We start from the raw sequence: 19,411 nt of genomic DNA on the forward strand, positions 1-19,411 counted from the left end.
ACATGCTCGAAATGTACATACATCAAGGTATATTTGTAGAAAATTTCACTAAAAAATATTCATTTTCCTGGAAGTTAAGCGGAATTTAAGTGGAACTTCCGAAAATTGTCCCCCACCCCCATTCCAAAACACTTTCACCGAAAATTTTTGTATATTCGGAATCTACATAATAAATAATATATTCATAGAAAATTTCACAAAAAAATTTCTGAAAGTTATGACCTTCCAAACTCGTAGTTATACCCTCATCTCTCTTAAACATTCCAACTTTTTTAAGGTGGTAATGCCTTCTTAACAATAGCTTTTTTTTTTTTTTTTGGCACTATGCACTCGAAAAACATGGGAGAAACCTTTTCGGTTAAAAAAAATAATTTAATCTTTTCAAAGGAAAAAGTGTGATTTAAGGGAGATTTGGCTGTTGTTTCTAGCACATCACTCTCCTTGTTTTGTTTTATTGGGGGTTTTTTGCACTCAAATACGCAACGAAGTCGGCGGGGTACGCATCTGTAGTTATGCCAGCTTCTTACCACATAGCCACACCTACTCTATTTCTTGAATGCTGTTATTTATACACATTATTACAATTAAGAACGTTGTGAAAGTTGTTCCCCTTTATGTGGTTTATTTTCTCAATTATCCAATAGAGGGAAGTTGTTTTGAACGTTGACCTCATAAAGATTGACATTTGACCTTTGTGGTTATTTTCACTTATTTCCACCACAGAGAAATGTAAATATGACTAACATCCATTGAATTATTTTCTTTTACTTCATTTTGAGTTTATCTACGACTAGATTATGTAATGATCGTTATATTTCATAACAAAAGACTGCGATTTGGCTGTTAATTCTTGCAGGTCAGCTATATTGTTTCATTATTTTATTATTGCTGAATTTAATGACCTTAATTTATGACTGATCTACAACAGGGAGGCGGATAAATTTTTGTGAACGGATTTTTGATTTCATCTAATTAGCTCCCGATGTCGGATAAATAGAAACTGCGTCTGAGACAATCTGGTGTCGAAATATATTTTTTTGATTTTACTTTCGATCAAACTGCTCGATGTGGGAAATTTTCTGGTGGGGGGGATCCTCATTTCTATCACTCTCAGAATTCGGAACTGATGTCTGTGAGAGAGAGAGAGAACGGGGTGGGCGGAGAGAGATGTTGATTCATAAGTCTTTCGATTTCAGATCTCTTTCCTGGCTTGTCATGTCAACTGATTGCTGAGATAAATTTAATTTTAACGTGAGCACTAGCAAAAATAAATACATAGTCCTGTAATTCCAGGGATTTTCCCAGGAATAATGGAAAGAGGCATGATGAGGTTACCGTTTCTATTTAGGCGAGAGATACATTATAAGGGACTCGGCACGAAGTGGTTCTTTTGCCTTTTACATAGTATAAGCCCACAAGTAGCTGAAGTATCGCTAATTACCGATTAAATTACATTTTTTAACCTGTGGCATTCAAAATATTTCGAGAATCTGGGCCGCTAAATCGCCAAGTGTCGGGTTAGATTCGTTATGGTACATGGCTGTTTGTTTTGGTTCGCTTTGTTAAACACAAAGACCCAGATTGGTTTAAATATGACGCTTAAAGAAATAACTTTAAACTATTTTATTTGTAGGTTAGTCTCTTTCCTCACTCGCTGTTTTTTTTACAAGCTTAAAAGAATTTAACGACTTCTGTCCAGCATTTCAACTTTTTGAAGTTAGAAGGAATTGAAAATAAAATTCTTAGCTGTCATATTTAAAAGATTTCAGTCTTAGTGTAAATATTGGGTTGTCCGGAAAGTTCGTGTCGATTTATAGTAGCTTATACCTTTCGACTTATTTGCCATGAAACCACCTCAATTCTGGGAAGAGGGTATTTTCAAGTTAAAGGGAAGATGGAGACACATATGTGCAACAAAATGGTTCATATTTGGTTGATTAAAAATGTAATGGCAAGTATTTATTGACCTTTTTCTTTCCTTTGAAAATCGGCACGAACTTTCCGGACAACCTAATATATATATCAATCTATGTTAAGAGCCCCACCTCCGATAGGAATAAGTTCAATAACCCATTGTTTCCAATTTATTTAACGTAGAGTTTAAATTTTACAAGAAAATATCTGTTTTACATTTTGGTGGTTTATGAATACATCTTATAACGATATCTAAGTGATGTATTTTTTATTTTGCATGGGTTGGATTCCAAACAAAAGAGCTAATTTATAGAACTGAAGTTATTTCCGAATGTATTAAATTACATTGAGGACACTTAACCATTGTCACCGGCATCATTAAGTCGACAATAAGTCCATCTTGGTGGTTTAATAATCATTTAATTATGTCGTGTCGGAATTATCTTTTGTTAAGGTAGATATTAATGTCTGTGGATAAGAGAAGGCGACTTACATATTCCAGGTTCGATGTTCCGTCGTCTTCATGTTTACACATTTCATTTCGTTACATCGTTAATTTATACAAAAGAAGGGAAATAAGTTTTAACCACCAACTCATCAACTAATGAGGTATCAATTTTCCTAGCATTTATCTTTTATTTGTTTCAGTCATTAGGCTCCGGCCATGCTGGGGCAACGCCTTAAATGAATCGACCCCAGTACATTATTTTGGTATTATTTGATCCTTTCACCCGCACGATTTTCACTAAGAAAAAAAAAAAAAAAACTCGGATGTTTTGCGTGGAATCAAGTACCCTGGTCTGCTTAATAATTTTGTTCCCCCCACCTTTTCCGAACAAAAATAAGGGGTTTACAGCATATTAGGAGGTCAGGGTACTTGATTCCATGCAAAAGATCCGAGTTTTTTTGTTGTTTTTTTTCCTTAGGCCTAGGAGTGGCTGTGTGGTAAGTAGCTTGCTGATTTGGCAGAGTTTCTACAACTGGATGCCCTTCCTAACGCCAACCACTCCGAGAGTGTAGTGAGTGCTTTTATGTGCCACCGGCACGAAGGCCAGTCAGGCGGTACTGGCAACGGCCACGCTCAAAATGGTGTATTTTATGTGCCACCCACACAAGAGCCAGTCCAGGGGCACTGGCAACGATCTCGCTCGAAAATCCTTACACATGCCATGGGCACAAGTGCCAGAAAGGTGACGCTAGGCACAGGTGCCATCCCGATTTCGATTTCGCTTGCTCCAATAAGTCTTCACAAGCTGAGTTTTGTGTCCAATGAAGGAGACGACATTGGCATGGGTGCCAGTCGTCGAATTTAGTTCGGTTTCACTTGCCTCAACAGGTCTTCGCAAGCGGAGTTTAGTGTCCAATGAAGGAAAGGTACGCATAAGTGGGCTGGCTACACCCCTAGCAGAGGCCTTGGATTTAGGTCTCACTTGGCTTGCCGGGTCTTCTCACGCACAGCATATTTTCAAAGGTCTTGGTCAGAAGTCATCGCCTCGGTGAGGCCCAATGTTCGAAGGTCTTGCCTCACCACCTCAGTCTTCCTGAGCCTACCTCTTCCACGGGTTCCCTCAACTGTTAGGGTGTGGCACTTTTTCACACCGCTATCCTCGTCCATTCTCGCCACATGTCCATACCAGCGCAATCGTCTCTCTTGCACACCACAACTGATGCTTCTTATGTTCAGCTTTTCTCTCAAGATACTTACACTCTGTCGGGTATGCACACTGACATTACTCATCCATCGGAGCATACTGGCTTCATTCCTTGCGAGCTTATGCATGTCCTCAGCAGTCACAGCCCATGTTTCACTGCCATGTAGCATGGCTGTTCGTACACATGCGTCATACAGTCTGCCTTTTACTCTGAGTGAGAATCCCTTTGTCACCAGCAGAGGTAAGAGCTCTCTGAACTTTGCCCAGGCTATTCTTATGCTAGCAGCTACACTTTCAGTGCACCCACCCCCACTACTAACTTGGTCACCCAGATAGCGGAAGCTATCAACCACCTCTAGTTTTTCTCCCTGGAATGAGACAGAAGTTGTTTCCTGTTTGTTTACAGTATTTATTGCACCTGAACATCTGCCACATACAAAAACTAACTTCCTAGTTAACCTGCCTTATATATATATATATATATATACACACACACACACAACGGACTTCTTTCAGTTTCCATCTACCAAATCATCTTGCAAGACTTTGGTTGGCTTGAGGCTATGGTATAAGACACATGCCCAAGGTGCTATGCACTGACTTTCAGACCTAAGGTATATGCCATTCGTATTGCCATTGCAGCACATACTCTCACTTTCTCTCTCTCTCTCTCTGTCTTTCACCAACATCAGTCTCTCACAGTCTATTTTCTTCTTTTACAGTTATCCTTCATGTTCCATTACAACTCAAAAGTCAAAGAATGCCAATTTCACCCGGATCTCTGCTACCAGTCATTTATGGATCTTCTATATTTTCAGCCTACATAGCTTCTTTTAAGTGTATTTACATTTCTTAATCTAGAAATAGAAACCCTTTTATTTTTCAACAGTCTGTGTGCCACTGTTGAAGGCCCCAATCAACCTCAGAATTCTAGTGGTAAGGAGAAAATACAGCAACATTGTATATTTTGTACACATGTAAATAGAGTTTCAGGATATCCAAGAGAAAAAACTATAACATTTTAGATTATACTCAGAGACGTTTTTTCAACTTTTAAGAATTTTTTAAGAATTAATATGGAAGATGTTAATCATTCGGATACATCCAGCACAACTCTTCTTAACAATAAAGGTTCAGTTACACAGACATTCAGCGGAGAGAAAGCTTTACCTATCGGGACATTGACAATACAAAAGTTATTACAAAGAAACATTCCTGAATATCGCTGTGAGATTTGTAGGGAAACTTTCCCTTCAGAATATGAAGTCGTTATACACAAGGAAATACACAATAGAAGAAAACCATATTGCTGTGAAGTCTGTGGCAAATATTTTGTATCTAACAGTAAATTAACAAGACACAAAAGACAACATACTGGAGAAAGGCCTTATCATTGTGAAATTTGTGCAAAGTCGTTTGTTGATAATGGGGGTTTAAACAGACACAAAAGAATTCATACTGAAGAGAAACATTATCGCTGTGAAGTGTGTGAGAAATCTTTTGTTTATAACAGTGACTTAACAAAACACAAACGTAGTCACACCGGAGAAAAACCGTTTCACTGTGAAATTTGTGGCAAATCATTCTCTGATAATTCAAGTCTTGTAATTCACGTACGCAGCCACACCGGAGAAAAACCTTTCCACTGTGAAATATGTGGCAAGTGTTTCAGTGAAAATTCTAAGCTTACAATCCACATACGTAGTCATACGGGAGAGAAACCATTTCCTTGCGAAATTTGTGGCAAGTCTTTCTCTGTCAATTCCCATCTTGTAGTTCACAGGAAAATACACACTGGGGAAAAACCATATCTCTGTGAGTTTTGTGGGAAATCATTTATCACTAACAGTCACTTAAAAACTCACAAATTAAAACACACAGGGGGGAAACCATTGAAATATGAAGCATGAGAACATTTAATCAAGGTGGAATGGATCAGAATTCATTCTCATTCAACTCTCATCTTGGAGTCTATAAATTTGCTTCTTGTTTCAGAGGAGCCCTTTCACTACAATATGAAAGAAATTCTTAATTGTGAATTATAAACTTGGGTTGACAAATAAGTATAAACTGAATGAAAAAGAAAACTACATCAATGTAAAAAAATGTATCAGTTTGTAGACAGTCATTGTGAAATATATTGGAGTCTTGCAATCCACAAGTACACCTTGGAATAAGATTTGGTAATTCTTATTTGTCAATAAGATTTCTTACAGAAACACAATCTCATTAATCATAACTGGAACAATATAGATGTAAAACCTTATAAAAATGAAATTTGCTAAAAATTATTCTCATTGAGAAGCTGTTCCCCTCTCTCTCTCTCTGGGAGAGAGGCACAAGCACATACACAGACATATACACACACAGCAGTAACTTACGCCTACCATGAACCCGAAACCATGTAGCTGGGAAGCAAGCTTCCTAACCACACAGCCATGCCCGCGCCTGTTATAGACTAATATATACAAGAAGAAAATATTACTAAGATATTCTGAATAAATTGATATAAAATGAAATTTGTATACAAGTCTTATCACTGTAATTTTTGTTGAAATAGTCACATTCATATTAAAAGCTAATTTTTTTTAAATGTTTTAAATCTATATACTACTAAAACTTTCTGATTGCTTGCTTGTCTGTAATTTAATATGACCAAACTTGTACATAATGGGAAAATACTATGAATTAAGGTATCTCTGAAATGTGAATACAAACAGAATAAAACAAGTTTCACATAATTGGACCATGGATTCCTGAGATATGGGGTGGTTTGGCGGGTATTGATAAATACTCAAAATAGTGTATAATGGGAAAATCTTCTGAAAATAACGTAACCCTGAAAAGGGAGAAACTCTAACCTTTTGATTAGAGACCTTATGATCAATGTCTTCTGTATTTTGAAGACAAACTTCATGACTTGGGCAAAAGTCTTAGTGACTTTAACCCATTACCTCCCATAATTCTATTAACTGGAATTTTTTTATGAAACTTTGATTTCTAGCATAAAACAGCCTTAGAAACACACTGGAATGATCAAAATAACATTTTTAATAGAAATAAGCGAGATATTGGGTGAAAAATTAGCAAACCTCATTTGAATATCAGAGAAATATACCTAGTAGATATAGCAAAAAGGTTAGATATGTGTCAATATTGACAGATAATTACGAAATTTGTAATTTTTAAGTGATCTCATATGAGATCACTGGTAGGTAATGGGTTAACTTGCCAAGAAAAAAAATACAAGTTGTTTTTATAGTAAATGTTTCTATTTTCGCTTTTGTTAAAAACAATATTTTAGTCATTTAGAAATATTTTTGGATTTTGATTTCAAAATTACAAGTTGTTTGTACAGTAAGTATTTATATTTTAGCTTTCTTTAAACAGACAATATTTTAATTTTTTTTTTTAATCATTTTTGGTAAATATTTCTTAAAGGACCCATTCGTATCTCAGTATGAAATAATTTTTTTCCAAGTGCATCCAGCATATCTCACCTCCAAATCTGCCGCAAGCCATTTTTTTTCCGGAAAAGAAAGGGGTGGAGGGGTGATGGGGACCTCTGAGTTTCCCACCAATGGAGTTTTGTTTTGCAGCTTTTTTTTTTCTTTTCCAGGTTATTTCACATGCTTTCAACTAATGTGACATTGAAATCACACATAAATGGCTCCTTTCCCCAGAAAAGGACAGATCTGGTTACTATTTCTAGCATGCCCTGCTACCACGTAACAGCTGTTTGCAATATAGGACCAAAAGCAGGTATTACATGGTAACAGGGCATGCTAGAAATAGCAGCCAAATCTTTCCTTTCTGGGGAAAGGAGCAGTTTACGTGTGATTTCTTGTTAGCTAAACTACTGCATTACTTGGCTGGCCTCCCACACTTTTTTCTGCAAAATAGGGGTAGTTTATCCTGTTCAGGCTATGTTATTAGCATTATCCTGCGATTGAGAATTTAAAATGACTTCTTTAACTTTCTAAGACATCTCAACGCTTCTAAAAGCAAACTTCGTTTGTTCATTTACGTTTGTCGTAATTTGAATTTAACATAGTAATCTCTATATTTTATGAAACTTTCTATACTTCAGTTTTAATTTAGGTTAAACAGCAGTGTCTCTGTCACCCTTCCAACCATATCAACACTCAATGTATGGATATGTTTAGAAAGGAATGTGTGTAGATGATGACACCTTACATTCTTCTGTAACCTTTCCTACGTAAACATCAGCTATACGTAACTTCCAACACTTCATACCATTACACCTACTTACAATCTAATCTTATTCAATATTGAGATACAAATTCCCTCCCTGATCATGTTGACCTTGAGCTGTCAAAGACAGAACTCACTGGTCTGTGAGGGCCTGCAATGATCATGGAAACACCCACTTCCACAAAACCAAATTAATAAAAAATGGACCACACTACCTGATGTATTCCTCCAGTTTTAAGACAACTGACTAAGAGTTGAAAGGGATTTGGCTCTCAGTTATAAGACGTCAAGTAACCACGTTGAGGCTACCATGTGTGGTTGGGTGCATCTTGTTTATGCTGGTTGTGGCTGGAAGGCAGGGGTTTTGGGGTTTCAGAGTACAGGACAGTTTCATATGGAGGTTCAGGGGTTTTGGGGTTTCAGAGTACAGGACAGTTTCATATGGAGGTTCAGGGGTTTTGGGGTTTCAGAGTACAGGACAGTTTCATATGGAGGTTCAGGGGCTTTGGGGTTTCAGAGTACAGGACAGTTTCATATGGAGGTTCAGGGGCTTTGGGGTTTCAGAGTACAGGACAGTTTCATATGGAGGTTCAGGGGTTTTGGGGTTTCAGAGTACAGGACAGTTTCATATGGAGGTTCAGGGGCTTTGGGGTTTCAGAGTACAGGACAGTTTCATATGGAGGTTCAGGGGCTTTGGGGTTTCAGAGTACAGGACAGTTTCATATGGAGGTTCAGGGGCTTTGGGGTTTCAGAGTACAGGACAGTTTCATATGGAGGTTCAGGGGTTTTGGGGTTTCAGAGTACAGGACAGTTTCATATGGAGGTTCAGAGTACAGGACAGTTTCATATGGAGGTTCAGGGGTTTTGTCTGATGTTGCCTTAGGACTGACAATGTCCATCATTTGTTTCTTTTTATTCTTTCAGACTTTCAGTACAGAAAGCTTTTAGATGTGTTTTACTACTTTACATATAACAGCTGCTTTGTCTACCTTGGATGCTGAGCTTTAAGGTGCTCTTCTACAAGACAGTTCTGGTACTTTGTGGTCTTGCAGAGTCATTGAGGACTTGTATAGTCATGGTGATCTCACCCCTCCACCGACCACCTGCCTATATTGATCTCCAACTCCCCTGGAGTTTATAGTCCTGCTGTCTTTTCCAAAGAGTTGTTTCCAGTTCATGGTTGGAGTGAATTAGAAATCCTGTTGCATCTTACATGAAACAGAAGTTCAGTACTCTTTTTTTTTCTCATGGGCTTCTAAAGTTTACCTGTGGAAGGTGGACCTGCAGTTCAATGCACAAAATATTCTTTTCTACTCTAGGAACAAGGCTTGAAATTTTATTTTTTTGGAGGGGGGGACATTCGATTAGATCGATCAAAATGTGCAACTGGTACTTAATTTATCAACTCCAAAAGGATGAAAGGCAAAGCCGACCTTGGCAGAATTTGAACTCAGAACATAAAGACAGGTGAAATACTGCTAAGCACAAAATATTGTCATGCTTTTTGATCTCCCTGGAAAATGTTTAATATCAAGGGGTTTTACATTTGACGGATATTTGTCTTCATCTTGTTTGTTGTTAACACAACGTTTCGGCTGATATATCCTCCAGCCTTCATCAGGTGTCTTGGGGAAATTTCGAACCTGGGTTCTCATTTCTAAGGTATTTTTCGATGTTATTATTATTATTCAGGTCACTGCCTGGAATGGAACTCGCGCTCTTAACCACTATGCCATATGCCCACAGGCATAGTGGTTAAGAGCTGCTAACCCCAAGATTCTGAGTTCGATTTTAGAGGTTTTTTTTCTTTTTTTCTTTTTTTTTTTGAGTATTGCATGAAATGGTCATGTGCATCTTTGGTGATCAGAAAGAGGAAAAAATAAAAATTTTGTCTAAAAGTAAATAAGACTTCTTTTCTTGTTTGTCAGGTCAACTCCTGTAAAGGGAGACTCCTTTATGCAAGTATTTCTTAGTAAAAATACTATTTTATCTAGCAAATTCCTTTTACTTTGAAGAAACAAAAACTAATAAAAATGTGTCTACTTTGTCAGTAGTGATTGATAATAATCCTATCTACTATAGGCCCAAGACCTGAAATTTGGGGGCAGAGGCCTGGTCAATTTCATCGACCCCAGTGCTCTATTGGAGCTTGTTTTATTGACCCTGAAGAGATGAAAGAAAATTGTCAACCTCAGCAGAATATGAAGGACGGATGAAATGCTGCTAAGCATAAAAAATACTTCTTTTACACCATTTTGAGCGTGGCCGTTGCCAGTACCACCTGACTGGCCTTCGTGCAGGTGGCACGTAAAAGCACCCACTACACTCTTGGAGTGGTTGGCGTTAGTTAGGAAGGGCATCCAGCTGTAGAAACTCTGCCAAATCAGATCGGAGCCTGGTGTAGCCATCTGGTTTCACCAGTCCTCAGTCAAATCGTCCAACCCATGCTAGCATGGAAAGCGGACGTTAAACGACGACGATGATGATGATGATGATGCTTGACTTAAAAACGACAAAAGTCCAAGTCAACTTCAGCGGAATTTGAACTCTGAATGTAAAGATGGATATAATGCAACTTAGCATTTCACCCATTCAGTAACTGGTTCTTCCACCTTGAAAATAATAATAATACTAATCCTTTCTACTATAGGCACAAGGCCTGGAATTGTGGGGGATGGGGGGGGCTAGTCGATTACATTAACCCACAGTGCATTACTGGTACTTAATTTATTGACCCTGAAATTATGAAAAGCAAAGTCAACCTCGGGGGAATTTGAACTCAGAACGTCAAGATGGACGAAATACTGCCAAGCATTCCATCCAGCATTAATAGTGGTTTCAAATTTTGCCATAAGAGCAGCCATTTTGTGGGGAGGGGATGAGACGATTACATCGACCCCAATGTTTCACTGGTACTTTTAATTTATCAACCCCAAAAGGAAGAAAGGCAAAGTCAGCCTTGGTGGAATTTGAACTCAGAACATAGAGATGGCCAAAATACCACTAAGCATTTAATCCAGCATTAATAATGATGATAATCCTTTCTTTTATAGGCACAAGGCCTGAATGTTTTTTTTTGGCGGGGGGGGGGGGGGAGAGTCGATTAGATCGATCTCAACACACAACTGGTCGACCTCAGCGGAATTTGAACTCAGAACATAGCGACGGGTAAAATAGCGCTAAGCATTTCGTCCAGCATGCTAATGATTCTGCCAGCTCGCCACCTTGGCGATAATTTTTTGGTTTTGTCATTTGACCAATTTATACATAACGATAAACGTCGCCCTTTCAAAGCCTAGCCAGGCTCATGGGCTCGGTTTCCTGGTTTCTATGGCGTATGTGTTCCCCCATCCCCCCCCCCCCCAGCTGGACGGGACGCCAGTCCATCACAGCGTTACTCAAGAAAGAGTGAGAGAAAGTTGGGGCGAAAGAGTACAACAGGGGTCGCCACCACCCTCTGCCGGAGCCTCGTGAAGCTTCTGTGTTTTCACTCAATAAACACACACAACGCCCGGTCTGGGAATCGAAACCACGACCCTCCGACCGCGAGTCCGCTGCCCTAACCACCGGGTCATTGTGCCTTCAATTTATACATAGAATACATTATAAAATTTTGCAAGGAGGTACATACAAAAATCATAAATTGAAAAGGACATTAAGATGTCTCATTAAAGACAATGTATTAAGACATACTCTTTTACTTGTTTCAGTCATTTGACTGCGGCCATGTTGGAGCACCGCCTTTAGTCGAGCAAATCGACCCCAGGACTTATTCTTTGTAAGCCTAGTACTTATTCTATCAGTCTCTTTTTGCCGAACCGCTAAGTGACGGGGACATAAACACACCAGCATCGGTTGTCAAGCAATGCTACGACAAACACAGACACACAAACACACATATATATATATACATATATATGACGGGCTTCTTTCAGTTTTCGTCTACCAAATCCACTCACAAGGCTTTGGTCGGCCCGAGGCTATAGTAGAAGACATTTGCCCAAGGTGCCATGCAGTGGGACTGAACCTGGAACCATGTGGTTGGTAAGCAAGCTACTTACCACACAGCCACTCCTGCGCCTATATATATATATATATATATATATATATATATATATATATACAATGGGCTTCTTTCAGTTTCCATCTACCGAATCCACTCACAAGGCTTTGGTCGGCCCGAGGCTATAGTAGAAGACACTTGCCCAAGGTGCCACGCAGTGGGACTGAACCCGGAACCATATGGTCGGTAAGCAAGCTACTTACCACACAGCCACTCCTGTGCCTGTTAACAATATTTTTAATTACACAAATAAATGAACATATAAATAACTGAATACAATACACACACAATATGAGTGGATGTTTTCCTAGTTGCTGTGTTTGTCATACAGTGAAGGACTGTACACGTGGTAATCCACTTCAAGCCATTTTAGCAAGGAAAAATAGATATTAAAATGGTGAAGATGATAATGATGGTGGTGGTGGGGAATATGTCAGTATAGATAGATCTGAAGAGAAGTACGACTTCAGTTCTATTTAACGTCTAGGAGTAATTAGCCGTAGTCTAATCCATTAACTATTGTTGTTTTAGCCCTTGGTCTGTTATGGTCAAAGGTGTCCTTCAAATATGACCATCCTGTCCATTTTTTTGTTTTTAATTTTCAAATTCATTCCACTTTTTTTTTAAAAACAGTAGGATATACTATAAAAGAGATTCTGCAGTCAGACTTCACTTGTCTTCCAAGAGATCTTTTATTCCATATATCTTTGAAGGCACAAAACCAGCAGATAATTTGTTTATAAGCTGAAAAATGACAACAATATCCTCATTTGTAACTCAGCAATTTTCAGAGAAACTCCAAGTTTTTCTTTACTAGTCTCAGCTCAAGAGCTGCACCCATGCTATATATATATATATATATATATATATTTTATTATATGTATTTATTTTCTCCTAGTAATAAATAACTCGGATAAAATAAATTGGTTAATAGATACCAGGGTAGAAGTTTACATTTTTAACATCGCTGATTCCTATGGATCGCATAAATTGTAATTCTTCGAAACATATGTTGGAATAAAAGTATGCAGTTATAATATGCGTTTACTCCATTCTCTAAATTTATATATATATATATATGTATATATATGGCGAGCTTACAATCGCTAGGTTGTGAGTTCAAATCCTGGACCAGACACTTTATTTCACGTTGCTCCAATTCACTCAGCTGTAGAAATGAGTTGCCACATCACAGGTGCGAAGCTGTATCAGCCTTTGCCTTTTCCTTGGATAACATCGGTGGTGTGGAGAAGGGAGGCCGGTATGCATGGGCAACTGCTGGTCTTCCATAAACAACCTTGCCCGGACTTGTGCCTGGGAGGGTAACTTTTCTAGGTGCAATCCCATGGTCAGTCATGCCTGAAGAGGGTCTCAGCATATATATATATATATATATATATATGCGAGTAAAAATAAATACAAAAAAGGTGGGGTTTTTTGTATGATTGCGTATAGAGGAATATATTATTTTGCTTAAAAGAGTTCCAACACTGTCTGTTTTTTATGTTTTATTTATATTCCTGCAGAACTAATGTGGGGTATAGAATATGGAATATACAATATATAATATGATATACAATATACAATATAAAATAAAATAACATAAAAATGGATGGCACCATGAAAGAAAGTATTGAATGTAGATGAAATATTGAGTGTTCAATATAAAGGATCAAATATATAAATATATAAATATAAATATATATATATAAAGGCGACTCGAGTTTCAGGGCTATTTCCCTTCGTCATGGCCGGTATGACAGACTTTAACAGACTGTCATATATATATATATATATATATATATATATATATATATATATACACACATACTCACAAGACTTTTGGTCAGCCCAGGGCTATAATAGAAGGTGCCACTTTTCTAAGACTGAACTTGAAAACATGTAATTCAAGAGACAGACAGACAAAGAGAATGAAGCTACAAATGTTTAGCTTCTGAGTAGTCTGTTTTCTATCAATCTCTTGTTCCGATTGTACTGTTTCTTCTCTTTTATTATTCTATCATTCCCTCGCATTTCACAGTGAAACAGTTTTATTCATTGAGTGTATAATCAAATGCACAAGTAAGGATTTCCAAATATTTTAATGAATTAATCTCTTGCAAACAAAACCACATTTATAGAATAAGACTTCAAAGAGAATGACTCTAATATATTTCACATATGATCGATGTACTTGTTTAAGAGAGTGTAACATTAGACATGCTCTGTCTGTTGAAGGTTGCTACACAATGGCACAGAGTGGTGTGTGTGTGTGTGTGTGTGCACTTAAAGGGAGAGAATCATTTGATCAAGTTTTCTTCTGGGTTTTCTATTGAAAATTCTTATCAGTGGCTGTGTGGTAAGTAGCTTGCTTACCAACCACATGGTTCCGGGTTCAGTCCCACTGCGTGGCATCTTGGGCAAGTGTCTTCTACTATAGCCTCAGGCCGACCAAAGCCTTGTGAGTGGATTTGGTAGACGGAAACTGAAAAGAAGCCCTTCGTATATATATATATATGTATGTGTGTCTGTGTTTGTCCCCCCACCATCACTTGACAACCGATGCTGGTGTGTTTACGTCCCCGTAACTTAGCGGTTCGGCAAAAAGAGACCGATAGAATAAGTACTAGGCTTATAAAGAATAAGTCCTGGGGTCGATTTGCTCGACTAAAGGCGGTGCTCCAGCATGGCCGCAGTCAAATGACTGAAACAAGTAAAAGAGTAAAAGTGGATAAAGAGTACATATTTTCCATATACACTTTTATTCTTTTAATTGATTCAGTCATTTGGCTGTGGCCATGCTGGAGCACCGCCTTTAGTCGAGAAAATCGACGCCAGGACTTATTCTATCAGTCTCTTTTGCCGAACCGCTAAGTTACGGGGACGTAAACACACCGGCATCGGTTCTCAAGCGATGTTGCGGGGACAAACACAGACACACAAACATATACACACACATACATACATATATATACACATATATACGACGGGCTTCTTTCAGTTTCCGTCTACCATATCCACTCACAAGGCTTTGGTCGGCCCGAGGCTATAGTAGAAGACACTTGCCCAAAGTGCCACATAGTGGGACTGAACCCGGAACCATGCGGTTGGTAATCAAGCTACTTACCACACAGCCACTCCTACGCCTACATGGCAGGTGGTGTAAACAACAAATGGATGTATTAGTTTAACGCTCACCATGTGTGTGTGTGTGTGTGTGTGTCTTTCTGTCAGTATTTGTTTCCCAACATCACTTGACAACTGGTGTTAGTATGTTTACATACCTGTAACTTAGCAGCTTGGCAAAAGACACCAATAGGATAAGTAACAGGCTAAAAGGATAAGAACTGGGACCAAGGGTCTCCTTACAATTCATGTAATCTACTAAAATCTCATCTTTCGCACTGCCTGCAATTATGAAAAGCAAAGTCAGCCTCGGTGGAATTTGAACTCAGAACGTGGATGGACTAAATATTGCTAAGCACTGCCTCAGCGATTCATTTTTTCCCATTTTCCATTTCTCAACCCCTAATTGCTTAATTGTTATTACTTTCTTCTAACTGTTCATTTCTCCCATCACGTTCACAAGTGTCACTAACTTCTCTTAACTTAGTGTCCCTCATTTCATTTTAATACTACACTTCCCTCTCCCCTTCCTAACCTCTCCTACTAATGGCATTACTCTGTTAATTCTCTGTACAAAAAACAAAAATTGTTCAAGGTGGTGCCCCAGCATGACCGCGATCTAATGACTGAAACAAGTAAAAGATAAAAGATATGTCAACAGAAATTACAAATAAGTTAGGAGGAGTTGTTAGTTTGGCAATCTTTATTGTTGTACTGTTTATGTGCCCCTTTTTTTTTTTTACATATTAAGAGATGTATAGGAATAAGTTATAATTTTTTTAGGGCAGTTTTGTTTTTGGTTGGTGTGTTTTGTGTTTTGACTTGGATTGAGAATTCTCCTGTTGAGTATCCATATGAAGGGACTGGGCAGATTTTTAGGGTTATATATGTTTGTTTTTTAGTTCAGCCTATTTTAGATATGGTACGAATAACAAAAGGGTTAAAAGGTTACCCTCTAGTATGCATCTGTTTATGCTTTTTTAAAAGAGTGTTAGTAATAAAGGACTTCTCACATATTTCACAATGAAAGGGTCTTTCTCCAGTATGTATTCTTCTGTGAACGACAAGATGAGAATTAATAGCAAAGGATTTCTCACATATTTCACAGTGAAATGGTTTCTCTCCAGTGTGTTTTTGTTTGTGTATCTTCAAGTGACTGTTGGTGACAAACGATTTCCCACAAACTTCACAGTGTAAGAGCTTCTCTCCAGTGTGTAACCTTTTGTGAACCGCAAGGTGAGAATTAACAGAGAAAGATTTACCACAGATTTCACAGTCATAAGGCTTTTCTCCGGTGTGAGTACGTTTGTGGATAACGAGCTTGGATCTTTCAGTGACAGATTTACCACAGATTTCACAGTGAAACAAATTTTCTCCAGTATGTATCCTTTTGTGCTTTGTCAAGTCACTGTTGACCATAAACGACTTCCCGCACACGTCACAATGATATGGCTTTTCTCCAGTGTGACTACGTACGTGAATAACAAGACTTGAATTCACAGAGAACGATTTCCCACAAATTTCACAGTGGAACAATTTTTCTCCCGTGTGTACTTGTTTGTGTGTTTTCAGGTGACTGTTAGTGGTGAAAGCTTTCCCACAGGTTTCACAGTGTAGCAGCTCTCCAGTATGTATTCTTCTATGTTTTGTCAAATCACTATTTGTGATAAATGACTTCTCACACACTTCACAACTGTAAGGCTTCTCTCCAGTATGTATTCTAATGTGAACTACAAGACTTGAATTAACAGAGAAACTCTTCCCACATATTTCACAATGAAAAGGTTTCTCTCCAGTGTGGATTCTTCTGTGTGTTGTCAAATTACTGTTTTTCCTAAACGATTTTCCACATATCTCACAATGAAATGCTTTTTCTCCACTGTGTATAATTTTGTGTCGAGTTAAAATACTATTGGAAACAAAAGATTTTCCACAGATATCACAATGATAAGGTTTCTCTCCACTGTGACTTCGGTTATGTATAATGAGTTTTGAATTATCAATAAAAGATTTTCCACATACCTCACAGTGAAATAGTTTTTCTCCAGAATGTATCATTTGATGTCTTTTTAAAATACTGTTAGAGACGAAAGACTTGCCACAAACATCACAATGAAAGGGCTTTTCTCCAGTATGAATACGATTGTGGACAACAAGTTTTGAATTATTAATGAAAGTTTTGCCACATATTTCACAGTGAAATGGTTTTTCTCTGGTGTGTATCCTTTTGTGTGTTGTTAGATTACTATTTTTCATAAATGATTTACCACAAATTTCACAACTATAAAGTTTATCTCCTCTGTGACTACGACTGTGAATAACAAATTTCGAATTATTAGAAAAAGATTTCCCACATATTTCACAGTGAAAGGGTTTTTCCGTTTCGCTGTGTATTTGTTTGTGTGCAAAGACTTCACGTTCTGAAGAGAACGTTTTCCTACAAATCTCACAGGGATAATCAGAAATGTTTCCGTGTAATGTTCTTTGTTTAGTAAATATTTCACTACATAAATATTCCTCACCACTGTCAATCTCTGTTACTGAATCTGTCTCAAAAACAGCTGAGTTAGAAGCGTTCGAGTGAATAACATCTTCCATCTCTTAATTCACGGGGAATTCTTGAAAGCTGGGATATATCTGAATGTAAGATGTTAGGATTTAGTTTCTTGTCTTGGGTATCATGAGGTTGTGCTTATATGTATAGCAAAAAATGCAATGTAGGTATATTTTCTATTTACAGCTTGAATGTTTGTTGTTGCCTAGGGAATCTCCAGTGGCTCGCATTTTAATTTTTACCAATAAAACTTTCCGTTTTATGCTGATAAACGTCAATACAATGAATGGAAGCTATGTAGGCAGGCCCGGTTTTAAGCCAATTAGATTTGTTCAAACTGAGCCCCGTGCACAGGCTCGAAGGTAGTCGCTATGATGATTTTTAGGATATAAAGCTCCCATCGCTTTTTTGGCTGGGACTGGCATACTACACAAAACATAAAACATCAATCTTCAGTTTTTGTACAGTAGAGGGCCCCCACCGACAATTCTTTAATTGGGCCCCGAACTTCCTAGCGCTGGCCCTGATGTAGGATAACAAATAAGAGAACATTCAGAAATTACTGGTAGCAGAGATTGGGGTGTAATCGACATTCTTGCATTCCAGGAAACGGTACACACGACGACTGTGAAAGCAAAATTACCACAATGTAAGCTCAACGTCAGAGAAAGATGTGTCCGTGTGCCGGATGACGATTCAAATACTACATACTTTGGGTCAGAAAGCTGTATGGAAAGTCAAGAAATATCAAGAAAACTAATCACTCGTTAATTGATAATTAAAACTTATTTCCCTTCTCTTGTATTGTGGGGGAACAACCAATTAACGATGTTATGAAATTAAATATTTAATCATCAAGATGATAAAACATCGAACCTGAAACTTGTAAGTCGCCCTCTCTTATCCACAAACATTAATATTCACCTTAACACGAGATAATTACCACACGATACAATTATATTAATTGAATTGATTCTACTGATACTAAAACACCGGTGTTGTTGATAATGTTCCCATTGACTTAGTAACACCGGTGTCGCAGTTTAAATGTCCCTATTGTAATTTAATACATACTAATAAAACTTCAATTCTATTCATGTACTACTTCATTGGTTAGGGCAGCGGATTCACGATCATAGGATCGCGGTTTCGATTCCTAGACCGGGCGTTGTGAGTGTTTATTGAGCGAAAACACCTAAAGCTCCACGAAGCTCCGCCAGGGGATGGTGGCGAACCCTGCTGTACTCTTTCACCACAACTTTCTCTCACTCTTTCTTCCTGTTTCTGTTGTGCCTGTAATTCAAAGGGTCAGCCTTGTTACACTGTATCACGCTGAATATTCCCGAGAACTACGTTAAGGGTACACGTGTCTGTGGAGTGCTCAGCCACTTGCACGGTAATTTCACGATCAGGCTGTTCCTTTGATCGTATCAACTGGAACCCTGGACGTCGTAAGCGACGCAGTGCCAACAACAATTAAATATATGTACTTTCTATACTGCGGTGGAGGTGGGTGACTATGTAAATTATAGGATGTAGTCACTTCCGGACATTATTTTGGACAATTTACTTTAACTTTTTTTTTACGATGGTAGAGGGTATGTTGACTATGTACTCTAGTTATAGATAAATAGCAGCCTGAAGAACTTTCAACGCTCGTCGAACGATGCTATATACAATGTGGCTTTCATTGAAATAGAAGATCGAATTATTTCGATGGGAGGTTAATCTATAAAAAGTTTAGGTCTTCCACTAACTAATAAAGGGGATCTTAACAGCCTGTCCACTAAAATAATGTGGGAAATTTCCTATGACATGGAGGAACTGGCCATGTACTTAAATGATACTCTTCCCAAGCTTCTACCTGATCGATGTGGTGCATGTTCC

The 19,411-nt window shown here is 38.1% G+C and overlaps 2 protein-coding genes across 5 annotated transcripts; one reads left to right on the forward strand and one right to left on the reverse strand.

Moving 5' to 3' along the window:
- Window positions 1-609: 609 nt before the first annotated feature.
- On the forward strand, window positions 610-6,085 carry LOC106880349 (uncharacterized). Of its 4 annotated transcripts, none has more exons than XM_089343588.1 (2): window positions 610-729; window positions 4,289-6,085. In XM_089343588.1, the coding sequence occupies exon 2, from the start codon at window positions 4,643-4,645 to the stop codon at window positions 5,474-5,476; it is 834 nt and encodes a 277-aa protein (XP_089199714.1). In that variant the 5' UTR covers window positions 610-729; window positions 4,289-4,642; the 3' UTR covers window positions 5,477-6,085. The 4 variants fall into 4 exon arrangements, with proteins under 4 accessions (XP_089199714.1, XP_089199713.1, XP_014785721.1 ...); XM_089343587.1 differs by having other exon boundaries at window positions 662-856; XM_014930235.3 differs by lacking the exon at window positions 610-729 and adding an exon at window positions 912-2,523.
- Window positions 6,086-15,658: 9,573 nt separating this feature from the next.
- On the reverse strand, window positions 15,659-18,571 carry LOC106880348 (uncharacterized). The gene is given in 2 exon segments (XM_089343582.1): window positions 15,659-16,028; window positions 16,030-18,571. Coding segments are annotated over 2 exon segments (1,617 nt in total). The 5' UTR covers window positions 17,569-18,571; the 3' UTR covers window positions 15,659-15,950.
- Between the last annotated feature and the right edge of the window lie 840 nt (window positions 18,572-19,411).

Source organism: Octopus bimaculoides, chromosome 27, assembly GCF_046866305.1.
Source record: "Octopus bimaculoides isolate indiv1 chromosome 27, ASM4686630v1, whole genome shotgun sequence".
NCBI classification, from domain to species: Eukaryota; Metazoa; Mollusca; class Cephalopoda; order Octopoda; family Octopodidae; genus Octopus; species Octopus bimaculoides.

Coding starts and splice junctions, on each gene's coding strand:
- LOC106880349 (XM_089343588.1), top strand. CDS start 4,643: ATGGAAGATGTTAATCATTCGGATACATCCAGCACAACTCTTCTTAAC.